At 37.9% G+C, this 18,415-nt stretch overlaps 1 protein-coding gene across 1 annotated transcript; it reads right to left on the reverse strand.

Annotated features, from left to right (window-relative positions):
- Window positions 1-2,061: 2,061 nt before the first annotated feature.
- Window positions 2,062-17,118, reverse strand: LOC139735926 (uncharacterized). Its single transcript, XM_071646680.1, has 7 exons — window positions 17,095-17,118; window positions 16,230-16,505; window positions 13,990-14,125; window positions 8,433-8,515; window positions 5,789-5,875; window positions 3,367-4,853; window positions 2,062-2,311 (listed from the first exon to the last, which is right to left on the reverse strand). Exons 1-7 carry the CDS (start codon window positions 17,116-17,118, stop codon window positions 2,107-2,109), a joined length of 2,298 nt encoding a protein of 765 aa, XP_071502781.1. The 3' UTR covers window positions 2,062-2,106.
- Between the last annotated feature and the right edge of the window lie 1,297 nt (window positions 17,119-18,415).

An 18,415-nucleotide genomic window follows, 5' to 3' on the forward strand; every position in this document is an offset into this window, starting at 1 on the left:
AGACAAAGGCCACGGTGACCGGAGAGCTGAGGGAGAACAGGTGCATCTGGATCCGGCGGGAGTCATTCCGAACACGGGGTGGTGGTCGGTGGTTAGGGCTGGATGATGCGTCTACTCTTAGCTCTGGAATGTGACGGCTCGCCCACTTCCGCCTCACCGACACTTGGCAACATACGATGACGACGAGTGGGCAGACATAGAGGGCGACAAACTGGAAGATAGTGATCGCCAAATAGTCGCTCGCTTCAATGCTGAAGGCGGTTTTCAGTCCCAGCGATATGCCAATTAGCAGCCCCCCTGTGGATGAGAATTGGAATTCCAGTACTTACTCGGTGGTGCATACAGATTGCAAATATTGAGGAACATACAAATATGAAGATAAGCTTAGTACAAGTCGACGGGAATGACTGTCGTGAATTTAGGTTCACGGTCATTTTTCTGAGTTTGAATATAAAAACAGACAAAAATATAATGTCATTTTCAAATGGTTAGAGCATCATCATCAATAGAGAAAAAAAGAAATCTTTTCAAGGATACTGCCTTCGTTGCAAAACAAGAAGTATCACTGAATATGTTCAAATTTCCCGCTTTTTTCACAAACTTTAATTTCAATGATTTATCAGATTGATGAAATCGATGTCTCTGTTTCTGTTTGTTTTCTGTCTAAACTGTTCGTATGTTGCAGAGTGAACCTCCCCAAATCGCCATCGCCATTAAAGGAAACCCAAACCCAAAGAATAATATAGATTGAGTGAGAGCAGCAACATAAATAGAACACATCGGCGAAAGTTTGAGGAAAATCGGACAATCGATGCAAATGTTTTGACTTTTCAAAGTTTTGGTGTTGGGACTGCTGGATTAGGAGACTACTAGAGGTTATGACGTCATGTGTGGACAACAATATAAATAAAATATAAAGGGAATTCCACAAAAATTCACTTTTCTAGCATAATGAAAGAGCACTTGACTAAACCGTTTTCAAAAAGCGGGGGGAATAATTGCTACCCTGAACATATTATGTCAGTATCAAGTTGATGGTACGTGTAATTTTCATGAAAAATGATTTTTTTGTGTGTGTGTGGAATTCCCTTTATATTTTCTTTATTGTTGTCCACACTTGACACGTGACGCCATAACCTTTAGTAGTCTCCTCATCCAGCGGTTCCAACACCAAAACTTTAAAAATTCATAACTTTTGCATCGATTGTCCGATTTTCCTCAAACTTTCACTGATATGTTCTACTAATATTGCTGTTTTCACTCCATCCACATTTCTCTTTGGGTTTGGGTTTACTTTAACTTGATGTTGGCGCAGGAGTTGAAAATGGTATGCTATAGGACGAACAAATAATTTCTCTCTCTCATATCTGAATAAGCATGCTCGTGGTTCACTATAGATAAGTTTTTCGTAGATGTTCATACACGATATCTACTTTGGATAACTTGATAGGCGTTTCGAAGAAATATGACACAGATAATTATTGTATTCAGTGTCTGATTTACTCATTAGTAGGCCTAATAGTCTCAGAAAATCTACAGGAAGTATAATCACGGTAATATTGAATAAGGAAGTATGTAGAAATAGAAACAGCTCCTATCAGAAAAGCAACAAAGAAAGACATGAAATACAAGTATTCCGCAGTATATTAACAAGTCAGCGGTCTTTCAAGTATAACATTATTTTCTTCGAAATGGGATGTGTGCTCACGAACGCTACAAAGTTCCTCTAACGAACAAGCAGGTAGTTGTGATTACTGTCTTAAAATGATTCCGAGTCGTCGTTTCGTCACAATTTAGAATTATTACTCACTTAGGGGTCATTCACAATTATCAACATTTTCACAAGTGTACAAACCATACACTTTTCAAGACCCCCCCCCCCTCCCCCCCAAAAGTGTACGAAGAAAATGTTGATTTTTTCCCCCACATTTTATAGCTACGGTCACAAAGGTCCTTGCGAACGCCGTACGAAGGACTAATTTGTACAGCCACAATGGGACAAAAATCATTCGTATGGCGTTCGCAGGGCCATTTGTGACCGTAGCTTTATTTTCACTGTGTTCAGTTCTTGCTTGGTCTGTTTTTTTTTCCAGTTTGTTTCCCTCCTTAGTTCTTGCTTGGTCTGCCTTTCTTCAGTTTGTGTCCCTCCTCATCCTGGTGCTTCAGCAGTCGATACCGAGTGGGATACTTCTGGTCACACACTGGGCATCTGTGGCTGGCCTTGTCCTGATTGGCATCCCTCAAAGCACGTACTCCACCGTGGATCAATTTGGTGTGCTTCTCTTCATCGGCTTTGCTGGTGAAAATGTATCTGAAAGTAAAGGAAAGAGAAGGCCACATTAGTTTCTGTATTTAGAGCACAAGATCAGGAGGGCAGAAATATGCAGAAATAATGTGCCCATGGGGCAATTAATACACTGCTGGGAGATAGAAGTGTAATAATTTGAATAGCCACAGCTAGGATGAAAAAGTCACTATTATAAAATTATATATATCTGCAACAACATATTCTTCAGTCACAGTGTAGGTTACTGATTTCCAAAATGTGGTAGCCCACTGGGTTTATTTTAAAATGTAGAGCAACCACACAGTTCTGTACTATGTTCATGTATTTCAGGGCAAATCTCTTCTGTGATGGCTGGGCTATATTAAACACATAGAGTTTATTATTGCTTTGATTTTTTAAAACTCTTTCGCCCCTGTTGTCCAATGGTCTATGCATGTATTGTATCAGTAGCAATTCAATTTTTATTCCAAATATAAAAAGGAAATGAATGAGCAACAACAAAAAATGGAGAATATGAAAGATATTGAATACATGTACAGTATAATTATATTGTTTTGAATTGTGTAATTTTAACTTGTGGAAAAATGAACTCGAAATGAATAAATGAGCAACAAATAAATTGAGAATATGAAAGATATTGAATACATGTATAATTATATTATTCTGTATTGTGTAATTTCAATTTGTGGAAAATGTACTTGAAATGAAAATGAGCAACAAATAAATGGAGAATATGAAAGATAATGAATACTTGTATAATTGTGTTTAATATTTCATATTGTGTTTATATTTTGATTTGTGGAAAAATTAACTTGAAATGAACTTGAAATGAACTTGAATGAGCAACTAACTAGGAACTTTAGTCCATATTTCAAGATTGTATAGACTTCTGTGTTCTGTGAAAACACACCAGTGCAGAGAAAATAAAACTAGTGGTGTGCTGAGAAACCTATTCAAAAATGAACTATAGATCACTGATATCATATACAGTGTCTTTTATTCACACTGCATATGACATTAAACAGTAGTAAGTAAAGAAAAAAATTTATTAGAAATTATATGCAGCACAATAATCATACCTGCAGTGAGTGCAGCTGCGAGCTTCAAAGTTCTTCAAGTGCTGATCTGGACTACTGAAGGCCAACGATCTTTCCAGCTGGCGGAGTGTCTTGTAATGGCCTGGGTGTTCAGGGTCAGGGGTTATTGGAGGGAACAGCCATTTGTCACCACTTGGCATCTTCCACACTTTTGAAGCCCGGACTCCATCTTCCATGCACTTACATGTGCTTTCTCCACAACTGCCCTTGCGGAAGCACACAAAGCCACTTCTCCTGTCCATATGCGCAGAGATGTACTTCCACTCATCATGGGCCTCAGACAAATCTGAAGACTCCCGGATTCCACGTAGACTGGAGTGGAACATGTTCCGAACAACAGTGTATGTCCCATTTTCATCACCTGCGTTGGGTAACACAGCTTTAGAAGTGATCCTGAATCCATCGTGGACTCTCCCATCCCAGTACATGTTCAGACGGTTCAGAGCATTTTCGAACACAATTGTCTCCTTTTCCAACTTCTCGTCAGGTGAAATACTCTGAAGAGCAGGTGGAACCGTCTCACCTGGCAGGCATGCCGGGAGAGACACACCTGCCAGAAACTTCGACAATGGAGACCAGAGGTGCTCAATTGGATTGTAGCGAGAGAGACCAGCTGGCATGCACGTACTGATCAACATGTCATACTTTCCCTCCTTCCAAAGCTTACCAAGGAAGAATTCATTCAGATTCGTTTTAGGTGTCCAATCTGGGCCGCCGTCAGTTACAAGTACCAAGATGGGCTTGTCTAGACTGGGATTGTCCTTCATTATCACTTTCAGATCATTCATATGGTCTTCGATAGTTGTGGAAGTGTTTTTCACAGTCCGATTGAAAACCCAGAGGGGACCAGTGGAAGGGACTTCCACCACATCTCTGCCACATTTGTCCTTAGTGCTTGGGGCTTCAGCCTCTTTCATCTGAAGTTGCAGGTAGCCATCAGGTTCGATTAGATAGCCAGGGACTGGAAAATCATGGTCAGCATAGTGTGGGGTATCATCGCCAGGAAAAAATGTTCTCAGCTGGTGGTATCTGGACACAGCTTGTCCTCCAATATGGATCTTGGCCTTGCTGTCACATGAAAATGCTACACATTCATCTGGATACATTGCACACATCTGTCGCACGTTCGAGACAGTGGCAAAATATTCATGTGCATTTGGATTGTCTTTGCTGACATCACATGACTTCGTCCCAACACGTATATCAAGTGCGTCCTTGTGTCTGGCAGCTTCCCTTGAGTTGACTCTTGCAGGCTTCATCAAGTAGTACACTTTCGTCCGCGATATAGTATCCAACCCCTCCACATTTTCCAGAAGGTGTTTGCGGACATCATCGAGGGTGACTCCACAGGAGGTTGCAGTCCCAGTTCGCCTGCGTATGTGTGCACCAAAACCATGTAGCTGTACAAAGTTCATCATCACATCAAGCAGCTGTGGGTACTTTTCTTGCAGTGGTGTTTGTCCTGATTTCTGATAGAAAAAATGCCATCTTCTGAACCATTATCTGACTGTTGCGTGCTTGGCAAGTCCTCGGTCTTATCAACAGAATCCAGGGTTAGGACCTCATACACAAGATTGGGTCTGAATACCAACTCAACATAGTCTAGAAGAACGTAATGTCCCCCTCTGGCAACACACAGCAATGGAAACATATCCAAGAGTTCATCAACAGCATTCTTGAGTTTGTCGTCTGTCAACTTGAAATGTTCAGCTAAAACATGGCCTGGTATCCCCAGCATGTCAGAGCGATGGCACATGTCCTTTAGGCTAGGGAATGAGTACAACTGCATAGCATTCAGTGGATCGAAGAGACTTTTGTCCCCATTGGATTCCATTTCGGTAATTTTCTCTACAGCTTTCTCCCAACTAAGGCCTAGAGAATTCCCGGCAAGCAGTTTATATTCAGAGTTGCCCGTCAGCCGATTGAACCTCCTGGCATTCTGTGCTCGAACACTAGCCTGCAGACTGTCAATTGCTGTTTCTAGGGCAGTCTTTGCATTGAACAGAACAGGAAGCATTTCCAGCATTTTCGTCAGTTTCTGCTGACAGGACTTAAGCTGGAGACCAAGATTCCCGCTTACTACTTTTAGTTGCGCAAGCTGTGTCAAATGGTGCGACAGTTCACTGATACTGGACTCTGCCTTCTGCTGCCTTTGTGAAACAACAGAACCTTTCTTCACAAAAATTTGCTGTTTCTGCCACGAAGCAACTAGAGGGAAATAATCTATAGCTGAAGCCGACACTGACGTCAGAGCTCTCATAAATTCTGGATGAGATTTCACGTCCTCAGTGAGTAGTTCCGTTGAAGAGATTTTCAATTTTTGACAGAGGAATGATACAGCAGTTATTTGTCCATCCAAAATGTGATTTTGAACTGTGCTTGTATTCATCTGAGAAGAACCAACCGTTTCCTCTGGCACCTGAACTGTCACAAGAACTGGCTCTTTTTCTGGATGGCCATTGTCATGCAAATCTTGATCCACAGTTGCTGCCTGAAATAAAGACAAATCATGTTCAATGTTAGTTTTTGAAAGTGGGTCAAACATCAAGGTCAAGGGTCAAAAGTAAAAAAAAAAGTTTTGGTATAATGTGCAAGGTCTTGCTGCTGGTCATATACAATATGAAAGCCATATCTGCTCACATTCAAAAGTTATGACCAAGGTTAAAGCGGAATTAAACCCACCTATGTGCATTTTTATTATATGCAGAAAAATCAGAGAAAGAAAATGGTGAAAGTTTGAGCAATATCAGATAATCCATTCAATAGTTATCAATTTTCAAAGTTTTACCAAATCTGCGTAATGGCCACCTAGGGGATCCTTGAGTTGGCCACTGAGCCAATTTCTGTGATATGGACAACTCTCCATTCGTTTTGTACACATATTTTCACAATTTTTTTAATCAAGAGTATACATTTCCCCCTTGCTTGTTATTCTTATTCTTGCTTATTCTGTCCTTTCATAAAAATGAAAAATAGTGGTAATCTGTGTGGAGAGTTGTCCAAACTCTAATACACTGATATTAGGAGAGTTGCCAAAATCAAGGATCCTCATAGGTGGCCATAACGCAAATTCTTATAGCAAAACATTGAAAATTGATAACTTGAAAAGATATCCGATTTTGATGTATAAAAAAAAAAATCACCATTTTCTTTCTCTAATTTTTCTGCATATATATATTGAATGCAGATAGATGTCCGAGTTTAATTCCCCTTTTTATAAAAAAACATATTGAGTACTTGACCACACCAAGATGTTAAAAAATTATTAAGAATTATGTACCAAAAGAAAGAAAAATATTCTGTAAAATATGAGCCCTCATTTGTCACAGTCATATGTTAGAATGGCTCGCAGGAATTTTTTAAAGGCAACATAAGCTGCTAATCCTTAAAATTGGCAACATTTAAAGATTCAAAATCACTATTATAGGTGCAAATTCGCAACTTTATATATTGGAAAGGATTGCCAAGTGTTCATATTTTTATATTGTCTACACAAATCAAGTTTCACTGAATTGTAATGAAATTAGAAAATATTTGTTGCCAATTTGATATTCATTTCCAAATGAGATGTGGTCTTGTACTCTGTGGGTTCAAGTTTCTGTGAGACAGACAGACAGACAGACAGACAGACAGAGTGGCAGACGGATGCATGAATAACGTTCCCTTCCTTTCCTGAAATAAAGCAGGAAAAGCAAAAAGAAAAAAAAAATACCCGAAATCAAATGTGCAGTTATTGGCTATATCGTGTTACTGGTCTCCAGGGACTACAAGGAGTTTGTGCCAACAATTCCTACGACTCTTTCAACTTCATTTGTACTTCAAATTTGATGTCTTAAAAACACATTAATTTTTTGTTGGAATAAAGCATACATGTAATCATTGCTCACAGAGCAAAAACATTCAACAATGCTGGTTTCGAACCCCCAATGCATCGACGAGCATAAAAATCGCTGCCCTCAATTTTAATATTGAGCTGTGCGAGATTCGCTGCCAGGGTGGGGTTGTCTACAAATATACATATCATCATTATGAATTGCGCACTGGCCGTGCACAGGACTCATTCTATTCAGATTTTTGTGTATTCATCTGTGCCACAGAAAGAATTGCCCGCCAGTGCCGTATGTTGTCCCTGGTCACATTTTCACGATAATGCCTGTTTGTTCAATAATCATGGGGGCTGAAAGTGGGGATATTTTTTTATTACAATAGATCTCTACTTCTCTTGAAAAAGAGATCTGGTAGCTCCCAGCGACTAATCATAAAATTTCTAGGATGACAATATGTGCACACTACACGCCACCGTGGTGCACGGCGGCACCTTTTCCAACTTTCAAATCTTGTTCAAACAAATCTAGATCTAGATCTATACCGTATGTACACGGGAGAGAACTGGGCCCCACAACATTCAGCTCAATAAAATTAAGTTTTTCTTGCTATTGCAAGAACAATCAACAGCTTCAAAAACCCATAAACTATTCCTGGATTTTGGTATTAGCTGTTGATTATTCTTGAAATAGGAAGGAGAACTGAATTTCGAGTTTACCAAGGCCAGGGGGCCCCGAGTTCTCCCCTGTAAACGGTAGACATTACTGGTTGATCTATTACTTAGACTATTCTAGATATGTAGGCAAATTTTCCTAGAAATAGTTTGATTTTAATTTGTATCTGAATATTTTCTACATTAATGCAATTTATGATGGTGGAATATGAATTCAAATGAAATCTCTTACTTCCTCAAAATGGTCGTAAAGTGCGGCAAAAGTCATTAAAAATTGTGCGCAGAGTAATAATTGAGCGGGGCTGAGCCAGCCGCACCGCCGGCTGAGCCCGCCGGCCAGTAGCGCCGGGCGGCTGGGCCACCGGTCCGTGTTGCACTCCCAGTCCCACACTCTACAGCCTGCTTCAGGCCTGCTTCATAATCGGGGTAATTCTTCGGCATGTAAACATTGAAATACAAATTGCCATCAAAATATATGATAGAAAATCTGCCTACATACCAATAGAAAACAATTTATACACGAATCTCAAATTTTACTGAAATTAGTTACCTTTGGAACGACTTGGAAGAACGATTTGATCGTCCCCTTCTGATTTTTAACACGCTCCATCTTCAGCAGGGCTTTGTCCAGAACTTCAGTGAAGAGAACACATTGCGTAGACGCAGTGCGCCACAACTTTTGACCTTCCAACACGGCATCTGCTCGTTTCCGGTGCTCATTCACAAACACAAAAGCATTTATGAAGTTCATATATTTGTTAACGGGATTTTTGTGAACAATGCACCCTCGCTTAAGGAGGAATTCTGTTAGATTTTCCGGGTCAGTAGGTCTATTGTCCCTATTGTTCGCCATCTTTGACATTGTTTCCACGTACGTACGTACGCGCACATTTTTCTACATAATAATATAATATACCTAGATACCAAAGATCGCATGCGCGCGTATATCGACTACGCGACTTTCGGTGGCACAACTCACCAACCTTGAACATGAAGAAGGTGCGTAACTATGCATTCTTCACTCGCTGTTTCATTTCGGATCCAAAGTCGGTGATTCGTGTATTAACCGAAAGTCGTGTAGTGTGCGGGGGCCTAAGATAGCTATCTCTCGGTCATAAAGTGAAACGATGCCGCGAGAAATTGTGGGATTTTGATGGAGTGCGCGAACTATTCGGTCAGCGTGGAAAGTTTCCAGCGAGACGAGAGGCCGGGCCCGTGATCAGACGGGATGGGCGCGAGAGTATGGATCGACATTTTTTATAATTTGAAAAGCGTACGCCGGGTGCTGACCCCCTCCCCCCCAGCGTACGGTTTGTACGCTCGTGAAAATGTTGATAATTGTGAACGGCCCCTTATGCCTATAATAAAATTAAAACTTTGTTATTTTCCGTGAATGAGCGAGAAAGGTGTACCAGTATTCCATGTACCAAGGGAAAAGAATCACAAGAAGAAAAAAAAAAAGCAAATGATTGTTCATTTAAAACACACACACACACACACACACACACACATTCCTTAAAATTTGGCGTTCAGGCAGAATAAGATTAAATTTACATGTTCTTCATTTCATTTCATTTCATTTATTTCATTCTTTCTTTCTCTTCGGCAAACACAACACGAAAAGAATGAGAAGATATAACATAGGCATTTTCGACTTTACATGATAGAAAATGGTTAACAAATGCAAAATTATACATGCATACCGGCAAAATACAAAGTTATGTCTGGAGAAAAAAAAAAGAATTGAGAGGTCCACTGAAAAGCATGCTTGTAAACTGTGAACCACTCAACGGATTCTTGTGAACATATCATTTGTTTACAAAGACAGGACAGAACAAGACAGGAGAAACACAACGACCTTACATGACTAGACAGAAGGGCATATCATTGAAAGTAATGAAGCACAAAAGAATAATGGAAAGAAAGGAAAGAAAGAAAACAGGAAATGAAAGGAATAGACAACACGCTGAACATCGGGATCGGAAGAGGGAATTGAGGTGCTTCAGAGCTCGTGCAGCTGAGCAAAGTTTATAGAATACAAATAAGATAATGTAGAAAAATACACAATGATGATTTCAATGATTGCCGATGAACCCTTAGGTTGTAGAGACAAGCTAAGTAATGAATAGTATATATCTTAGTATGAATTCAACAAAAAAAGTTTCAACTTCCGCTTAAACGAATTCAAAGATAAAGAATTTTTTATATCACAGCTTAAAGAATTCCAGAATCTAGGGCCAGTGTATATAAATGTATTTTGAGCCAATAAAGTTCTCAGAAGGGGCAAATGAAACTCATTAGATCGCCTGGTGGGATGATTATGAAAAGATTGATTTCGTGGAAACATTGAATTGAAAATGCTGGGAAGTGCATTTGTGTTATGATTAAACATAAACTGACCCAGCTGAAAGAAAAACAAATCTTTAATCTTTAAAATCTTATATTTAACAAATAATGGATCTGCATGGGAACGTGGTGAAACGCCACTAATGATACGAATTGCCTTTCTTTTTTTGTAATAACAATAGTTTATCTAATAAAGTTTGATGGGCACTACCCCATGCTAAAATTCCGTAATTAAGATAAGGTAATATTAATGAAAAATACAACGTCAACAAAGAGGACAACGGGAGATGAGATATAAGTCTATTAATAATACCAATATTACGCGAATTTATTTTACTAATATTAATAATATGGGGCTTCCACGAAAGTTTATCGTCCACTGTGATACCGAGAAAACTTGATGTCAGACACACGTTCTAAATGAACGTCATCAAAAATGATATCTGTGCGTAAAACTTTTATAGACTTACTGAATAACATATACTTAGTTTTCTGAAGATTTAGTGATAATTTATTGGCTCTTATCCATTGATTCACTTTTTTAAATTCAGAATTGACAGTATGGACAAGAGTAATTGGATTTTGGTGGGAGAAAGAATATCTAAATCATCGGCAAAAAGTATAAAAGAAAGTATGTCGGATGATCTGCAAAAATCATTAATGTAAATGATAAAAAGTAAAGGTCCTAATATACTATACCCTGAGGGATTTAATGACTTCAAGACTAGAGCTGTGCTCGTTCAAAAATACATATTGTTTTCGGTTTTGCAGGTAACTCCTGAACCACTCCACGGCCTTCCCTCGTATACCATAATGAGACAATTTATGCAGTAAAATTTCGTGATTAATTGTATCGAAGGCCCTGGAGAAGTCCAGGAAGATATCTATAGTGTGTGCGGCGTTATCAATAAACTTCAAAAGAGCATGAATAATGCTGTGTTTCTGACGAAACCCAAATTGGGAATTCGTAAAAACATTATAATAATTAAAGAATTTAATCGTTCTGGTGAATATCAATTTTTCCAAAACTTTAGATAAAGATGAAAGTAAAGAAATAGGTTTATGATTTCTTATATCAAAACTGTCTCCTTTTTCAAATAAAGGAAAAACCTTAGCAATTTTTATACAATAAGGAAAAACACCATGTAATATGGATTTATTAAAAATATGAAAAAGTGGATCAGCAATAGAAAATATAATTCCCCTTATAATAGAATTACTTATATCATCATAACCGGCACTTCGTTTATTATTCATTGCAATAACAACGTCTATTATTTCATATTTCGTAGTTGGAGCAAAGAAAATAGATCTGGGATTGGATTGACCTCAAAATTTTGCAAAATGCGTATCAGACTGGGGTACTTCTTTTGCCAGAATCTCTCCAATCATTGAAAAATAAGAATTAAAGATATTTGCTATGTCACCAGAATCTTCAAAAATTTTGTTATTAAATCTTATTTTTGTAATATTCAGTTTCTTTTTTGATATATTCATGGCCTGCTTTAATATCTTCCATGTATTCTTTACATCATGTTTATATTTTTCTAACTGAATCATGTAATATTTCCGCTTTTCCGATCTTATAACCTTAGTCAAAATATTCTTATATGATGTATATTTATTCTTTGACTCCTCAGTTTTTTTTCATTTTGAATTTATAATATAACATATTTTTCATATTAATTGAACGGAGGAGAGATTTCGAAATCCATGGAAGTTTAGGGGATGTTTTATAATTAACTGACTTATCTTTTAATTTGGGAATATAATCATCTGAATGTTTATTAATAATCTCCATAGAATTATCAAATGATACATTAACATCATCATTATCACAAACACTTGACCAATCAACCCTATCTAAGCTAGCACCAAGACTAGCTAAATTTTCCGGTGTGGAAAATAAAACTTATTAACCGAATGCTTGAGATCACAACATGTCATAATTGGAAAGTGATCGGTCATATCGGATAAAATTATAGAAGAATTCAAAACTTGTAAAGAATTAGTAAAAATATTATCAAGGAGGGTGGCAGAATAATTTGTAACACGTGTAGGTTTGGAAATTAATGGCAAAAAAGAGGATGACAAAAATAATTCAAGAAATTCTTGTGACGTATTATCATCACTCTTAATCAAATCAATATTAAAATCACCCATTATATAAATACATTTATTAACAAAACGAGGGCTTTTTAATAAATTTGTGATACTATCTAATTGTTCTTATTCTTATTGTTCTTCTTCTTATTGTTTTTCTTTAACTCTGAACGGATAGAGGTGTTTACCGGATTAAAGTAATGGTAGAACTTTTTGACCATGTTTTTGCTTATCATGATTTATCAGCAATTTATGATGATATATATCATTTTCATCTTCATAATAATGTCTATAAAAAAACTTCATTTTTTAATAAAATTCTTGATAAAGACACACTCAACTGCATGTAGGATCTAATTAGCACACTGTATTCAAATGTGTTGTCTTAAATCGGTTTCGTCATTATTTCGTCGTTATATGGACTAAAAACTTTGGTTTAGTTATTGATTTCATGTGTTACCTGTTCATGCAGTCATCTATTAATGCTTTGAACAGTATTTTGGTGATTTTATTACTCTTTAGTCTAGCATTGATTTGCATTGTATATTGTGAAATATGAAAAAAAAAATGAATGCACTGCAACCATGTTTATAACCTTCTTGAGTTGTTTAAAAAAAGGTAAAAAAGTCGAGAGTTGTGATGATATTTTTGCTGTGAGTCATATCTTGTTATTTAGCAGATAACAAAAATATACTCAATAGGGAGAGTCCACCACCTCTTATTCAGTCCAGAACGTCTGTATATTAGAGACCACTTCCTTGTTTTCACTTTATATTCTCACATCCACTTATGATTTGAAATGTTGCCAATGTCGTCATTATGATTTCCGTTATATGGTAATAACAATTCCGATTCCATGATTCTCTAGTGCTTGGTAATGCTCCTAAACTTGGTATTCTTGTTTCTGATGCAGAAATGGAGTGGGTCTTGTATTAATACGTATCGCGGTGTATTTCCTGCTGTGGTGCTCACTAAAATGATAACTAATGACTTCGGGATTAATCGTCTCCTATCGCCAAATGTTATTACTCTTATGTCGATTAGTAAGCCATAAATGACTAGGAAAATATCACGGAACATGCTACTGCACATTAGCGTCAAAACACCCATGGTCGGGATGGTAATGGGCCATTTTAGTCCCGAAAAGTAACAGTATTTTATGCGTACTGCATCCTCTCCGCTTAATACGACTCTATTGGTGGCCCGCCATGACAAAAGGATACGAAAGTCGCTGACGGCTGAGACCAGAAAATGGAGTTTTAAGTTAGATCATCAAAATCGGTCAAAACCATCGAATTTCTGTTTATGGAAAAATGTTGTGATCTAATGTATTGTCTATAATCTGCCGAAATTTTGAAGATGAATGATCAAAGGAAAGGCTATTGTCAACAGGTGAAACTGTCTTATCTCCCCTTGATCATATGCGTCGGAAAGGAAACTTTGAAGACGGTTTTCTCGAAACGCTGATTTCCTTCATCGCTCAACATGGTCTCATAAAATCATCAATATCTCCGCAACCGAGTACTTGTCGTGTTATATATTTGAAATTAAAGCGGAAGACTTAGGGAATAATGTCATGTCATTTTCAGAAAATCAATCCTCCTCGACTTTCGGATCCTTTTGTTGCAGCGGGTCACACTGGTGTAGGAAAAGCTTACCTGCCCATATAAAGCAGCATACAATGAGGGTGCCCTTCTTACTTCTCCATTTCAGTGCAAAGGCGGGCTGCCTGATAACAAGGTACTGGTCCACGGTAAGCGCAGTGATAGTAATAGCCATCGCTGTCATTACAGTCTGTAGAGGAAAAAAAAATCAACAGCAAAACGCTACAATTACAACAATAATTTGATTCAAATTTGGTCAGGGAGGTGAGCCACCTACCTGGTTTGGTTTACAAGTTACAAGTCATTTCGTTTGCAGACAATGAAGGTATTACTCAAAGAGGTAGATGGATTCGAATAAGATATAAGACATTATCTATGCGTGGCAGAGGCATTATATAGTTATTACTCCGAATTTTTATTTCACCGAGGTCAAATACCAATACATGTATAAACTGAAATGACTGCATGCAGGCATGCTGTGTATATCCACCATGTATGTATAATGGGGCACGGGAGAACATTTTATGCACTAAATAAGATGTAATTATTATTATCATTATTATTATTATTATTATTATTATTATTATTTATTTATTTATTATTATTATTATTATTATTTATTTATTTATTTATTTATTTATTTATCATTATTATCATTATCATTATCATCATTATTACTATTATTATTTATTGTTATTATCATTATTATTATTATTATTATTATTATTATTATTATTATCTTAAGTGATAGAATAATACCAATAACGTGCCATTCTAGCATTACGATTGAACGAATTCTTGGTAATTATTTTGCACAATCATGCACCATGACTCAAACAGTGAATGTCACGTAACCCAAAATTCAGCCAATCACAAATTATCTCTTGAATGCTTTATGTACATCGATGATAATGATGTCGCTTGAGACTTTATGTAAGGTATACAAGTTCGTTTTCTGTCTACTCAGCATGTTCTAATGTAACCATTTCAGTGCTGATCACTCTTTTCAATCGATATTGTTACTTACTTTTTGTTACCACTTCAGAGTATGCATTGTTTTTATTCATTCGTTCATTAGATATATTGACGGCATTAAACTTTATGATCTGCACAGCTATTTTTTTTTTTCTTTTTACAAACAGCTGAAAAAATTCTCTTTACAATATATGATTTATTTATACAAAAGTTGCATTTGTATCACCTTTTTGTTGGATGGAAATAAAAGCACAGATGAACTGAAAACTGAATTGAACCAACTATATAGGTTCAAGACAAGGAACATAATGGGCCTTTTTACACGTACCGAGTTGCTCAATTTGAAACTTGGTTGCAAACGTGTCTGCAATTAAGTTTCAAATCACCCCCGCGATTCCAGTTTCCATCCACATGGCAAATTTGCTTGATTACAAACTTGACTGGAGTTTGCTTATTTACAAAATCATTTCTAATTAAACAATCTCGGTACGTGTGAATGCCCGGTGAGATACTTTGGTTGCACCAGTGGCTGTTGAAAATGTGAAGCAATTATTGATTACTGTGTTTCTTTCCTCATAAAAGAGCACAATGATTAATAAGAATCTCCCCCACAAACACACACAGGCACACACACACCAACATGCAGACACATGCGCTTGTACAGCAATAACACATTGACAATCATATCCGGAATATTACGGACCTGACTTATTCTCGAAAAGTAAACGTTATTATTATGTTTATAAAAAGTACTAATTACGGAGAGATAGTTTGTAGACTAAGGAGAGTGACCTGTTGCTGAGCAATGCACTTATTTATAGCTCCAGTTATTCCTCACAAATCTACCACAGGAACCCATCGCAATGACATTGGTATCTCACTGACCGGCGAATGTTTGCGAGCGTAGCGAATTCTAGGGAATTTTAGGTTTCGCCAACAAGGGTTCGTTAACAGTTGCAATCAAATTCTCAAACAGTTTTCATTGTTGTAAACAGTTTTTCTTGTCTCAAAGAAAGTTTGAAATCTTCTCGCAAAGAAATGTTGAACAAACTGTAAACAGTTTCCCTTGTCGCAAAGAAATTTTGAACATGTTCACAATTTCTTTGCGAGAAGGAAAACTGTTTACAACAATGAAAACTGTTTACGAATTTGATTATAACTGTATAGAACCCTGAAATACCCTAGAATTCGCTGCGCTCACTATCATTCGCAGCTCAGTGAAATACCCCCTTTATATACACTTTCCATAAGTATTCACAATTTTGAATCAGCGTCCCCCTCCCCTCCCCTTTCACCCCTACTCCGGTCATCACACCTACCACCCGAGCGACCAGGCCTGCGGAATATTTGGCTTGGTTCCACGTCCAACTCCCCGTGAATGCGATCTCGGCCTCCCACTCCACATTCTCGACGCCCCACGAAAGCATGAACAGCTCGTTGACGACAGCGAGGTTGACGACGAGCACGTAGTGTATCCTCCGTCGGACGTGTCCGAAGGCCACGAGAGCGTAGATGAGTACGGCATTGGCCAGGAGGCCGATCAGGATGACAAAGATCACGGCGATGAAGAGCGAGAGAGCCAAACGCTCTCTCTCCTTCAGTGGTAGCCAAAATATATCATATGAAGAAATATGATAACTGTACTCATCAACATTTTCCTCAAAAGCAGCTTCTTCGTCACCAACCAAAGCAGTGTATTCTACAGTTTTTGGCATAATTATGACGTGGTACACTGAATAACACTGAGAACACCCTGTGAGCGAGAGAATATTACCTTGGATTCCAAAAGACAGGATACGCGAGCTAGCTTTGAGAGCTGTAAATACAAATGGCGGCGCAAGTGACTTTTCTATAATATTTTCTAGTGCTGCGAAACATCGGTCTGTTTTCGCTTGCATCGTCCAAGCCGGAAGAGAGATCACGCAGCGGTACCCGACTCTATATTTAGACTCATAACGGAAGGTGGAAAAAGATATCGAAGCTGCATAGGAATGAAAACAACAATTGGTATATTTATTGAAATATTATAGTAGAGAGAGAGAGGGGGGGGGGTTGAAGGGAGAGTAAAGGGGGAGGGGACAACGAAATCAGCAAGAAATCTCAGTAAGATAAAGCGAGGTTTGATATTGTATACAAGTTTTACTTAGAGCTTTCCGAGACATCCGTGTCTGCAACCTGCCTTACCGATTCACGGCGGGCAAATTGCATCCCTCAGTTGTTGCTATGTTGGGCAAGCCTCGATCGGACATGCTTTCTGGTGACTGAGGACAGCCTTCGTTTAAAATAACAGCTAAAACAACAACTGTATGCATGGAATTTGAATTCGGTAGAAAACCAGTCTGCGAAACAGAGGTTAAATTTGGCTTGCCTGAGAATGAAGTGCATATACAGTATATACATCGTGATCATTGTCTACATCATCAACGTGTTCGTCGATCGATAGAAGCACTTATAATCACCATCAACATCGTCATCACCGTGACTAATTAACGTAATCAGGAAGAATGAATCGTCGTCATCACAGTTTGCATGGACTCAGAGCTAGAGATCAGAGGGAAAGAAGAAAGTTTTAAGTCTCGTTGATGGAAGGGAAGTAAGAGACCTTCATCTTCAGCTGCACTCTCAAGGTGTTTTTTGTTTTCATTGATCTTTTTATTTTTGTTTTTAGCAAAGGGGGAAAAGTCCTCCATAATGAAGGACGACAACTCATAGTGATATAATAAGGTGTACTTTACACATGTGCATAAACGAATACTATTTTGTCTGTAAGACGACTTCGTGTGCGACGTGTTGAAAGATCGACAGCTCGATTTTCCGAAGCAATTTTATATACTTTGTGACTGGACGAGTTCCGCTGTAGTTGCTACCAGCTCCCAAAAATGAGTAATATGCGATCAAGACATTATTGTCTTCTATTGATTCTGACAATGAACATTATTCTTTGTATAATGATTAAATTATGGGATGACGTCTGAGAAAGCACTATGCGGTAGCATCGCAATAAAGCTAAAAGAAAATTATTTTAGTGGAGATGAGCCTCTCAGGTAATGGTTTTGGCGTTTTCAGTCGTTTCTGTGGAAAAAAAAAATTCTTTCAGCCCGGAAACCTTGTCAAAAAGTTGTAAGTTTAACCAAATAATGTAGAGTTCACTCCAGGTATATAAGTATATCTTACATAAAAATCACTAGTTCACCCCCGCTAATCAGGACACTTTGAAGCCACTAGAATGAATATGCATTATATCGAAAATATTATGGACGAAAGCACTTAAAGGTGTCTTGTTTACAGCAGAAAGCGACTTAAACTTGTATCTTACAAGTTGCATTTGGGCTTCTCACAAGGCGCGCTGATACGAGTTGTAAAAGTAGGACGATTTCTCGTCTGCCCGTCCAATGAGGCGCCTATGAAGACATTTTTGAAAAGTCAAATTTCTACCCTGAACAATTAAGGCGTCTGGACGCGTGTGAGTTAGAGATCTACCGAGTCATCGCCGAGTGGACGCACG

This window comes from Diadema antillarum, unplaced genomic scaffold (genome assembly GCF_040938485.1).
Source record: "Diadema antillarum isolate AM-2024a unplaced genomic scaffold, OU_Dant_1.0 seq00000609_RagTag, whole genome shotgun sequence".
NCBI lineage: Eukaryota > Metazoa > Echinodermata > Echinoidea > Diadematoida > Diadematidae > Diadema > Diadema antillarum.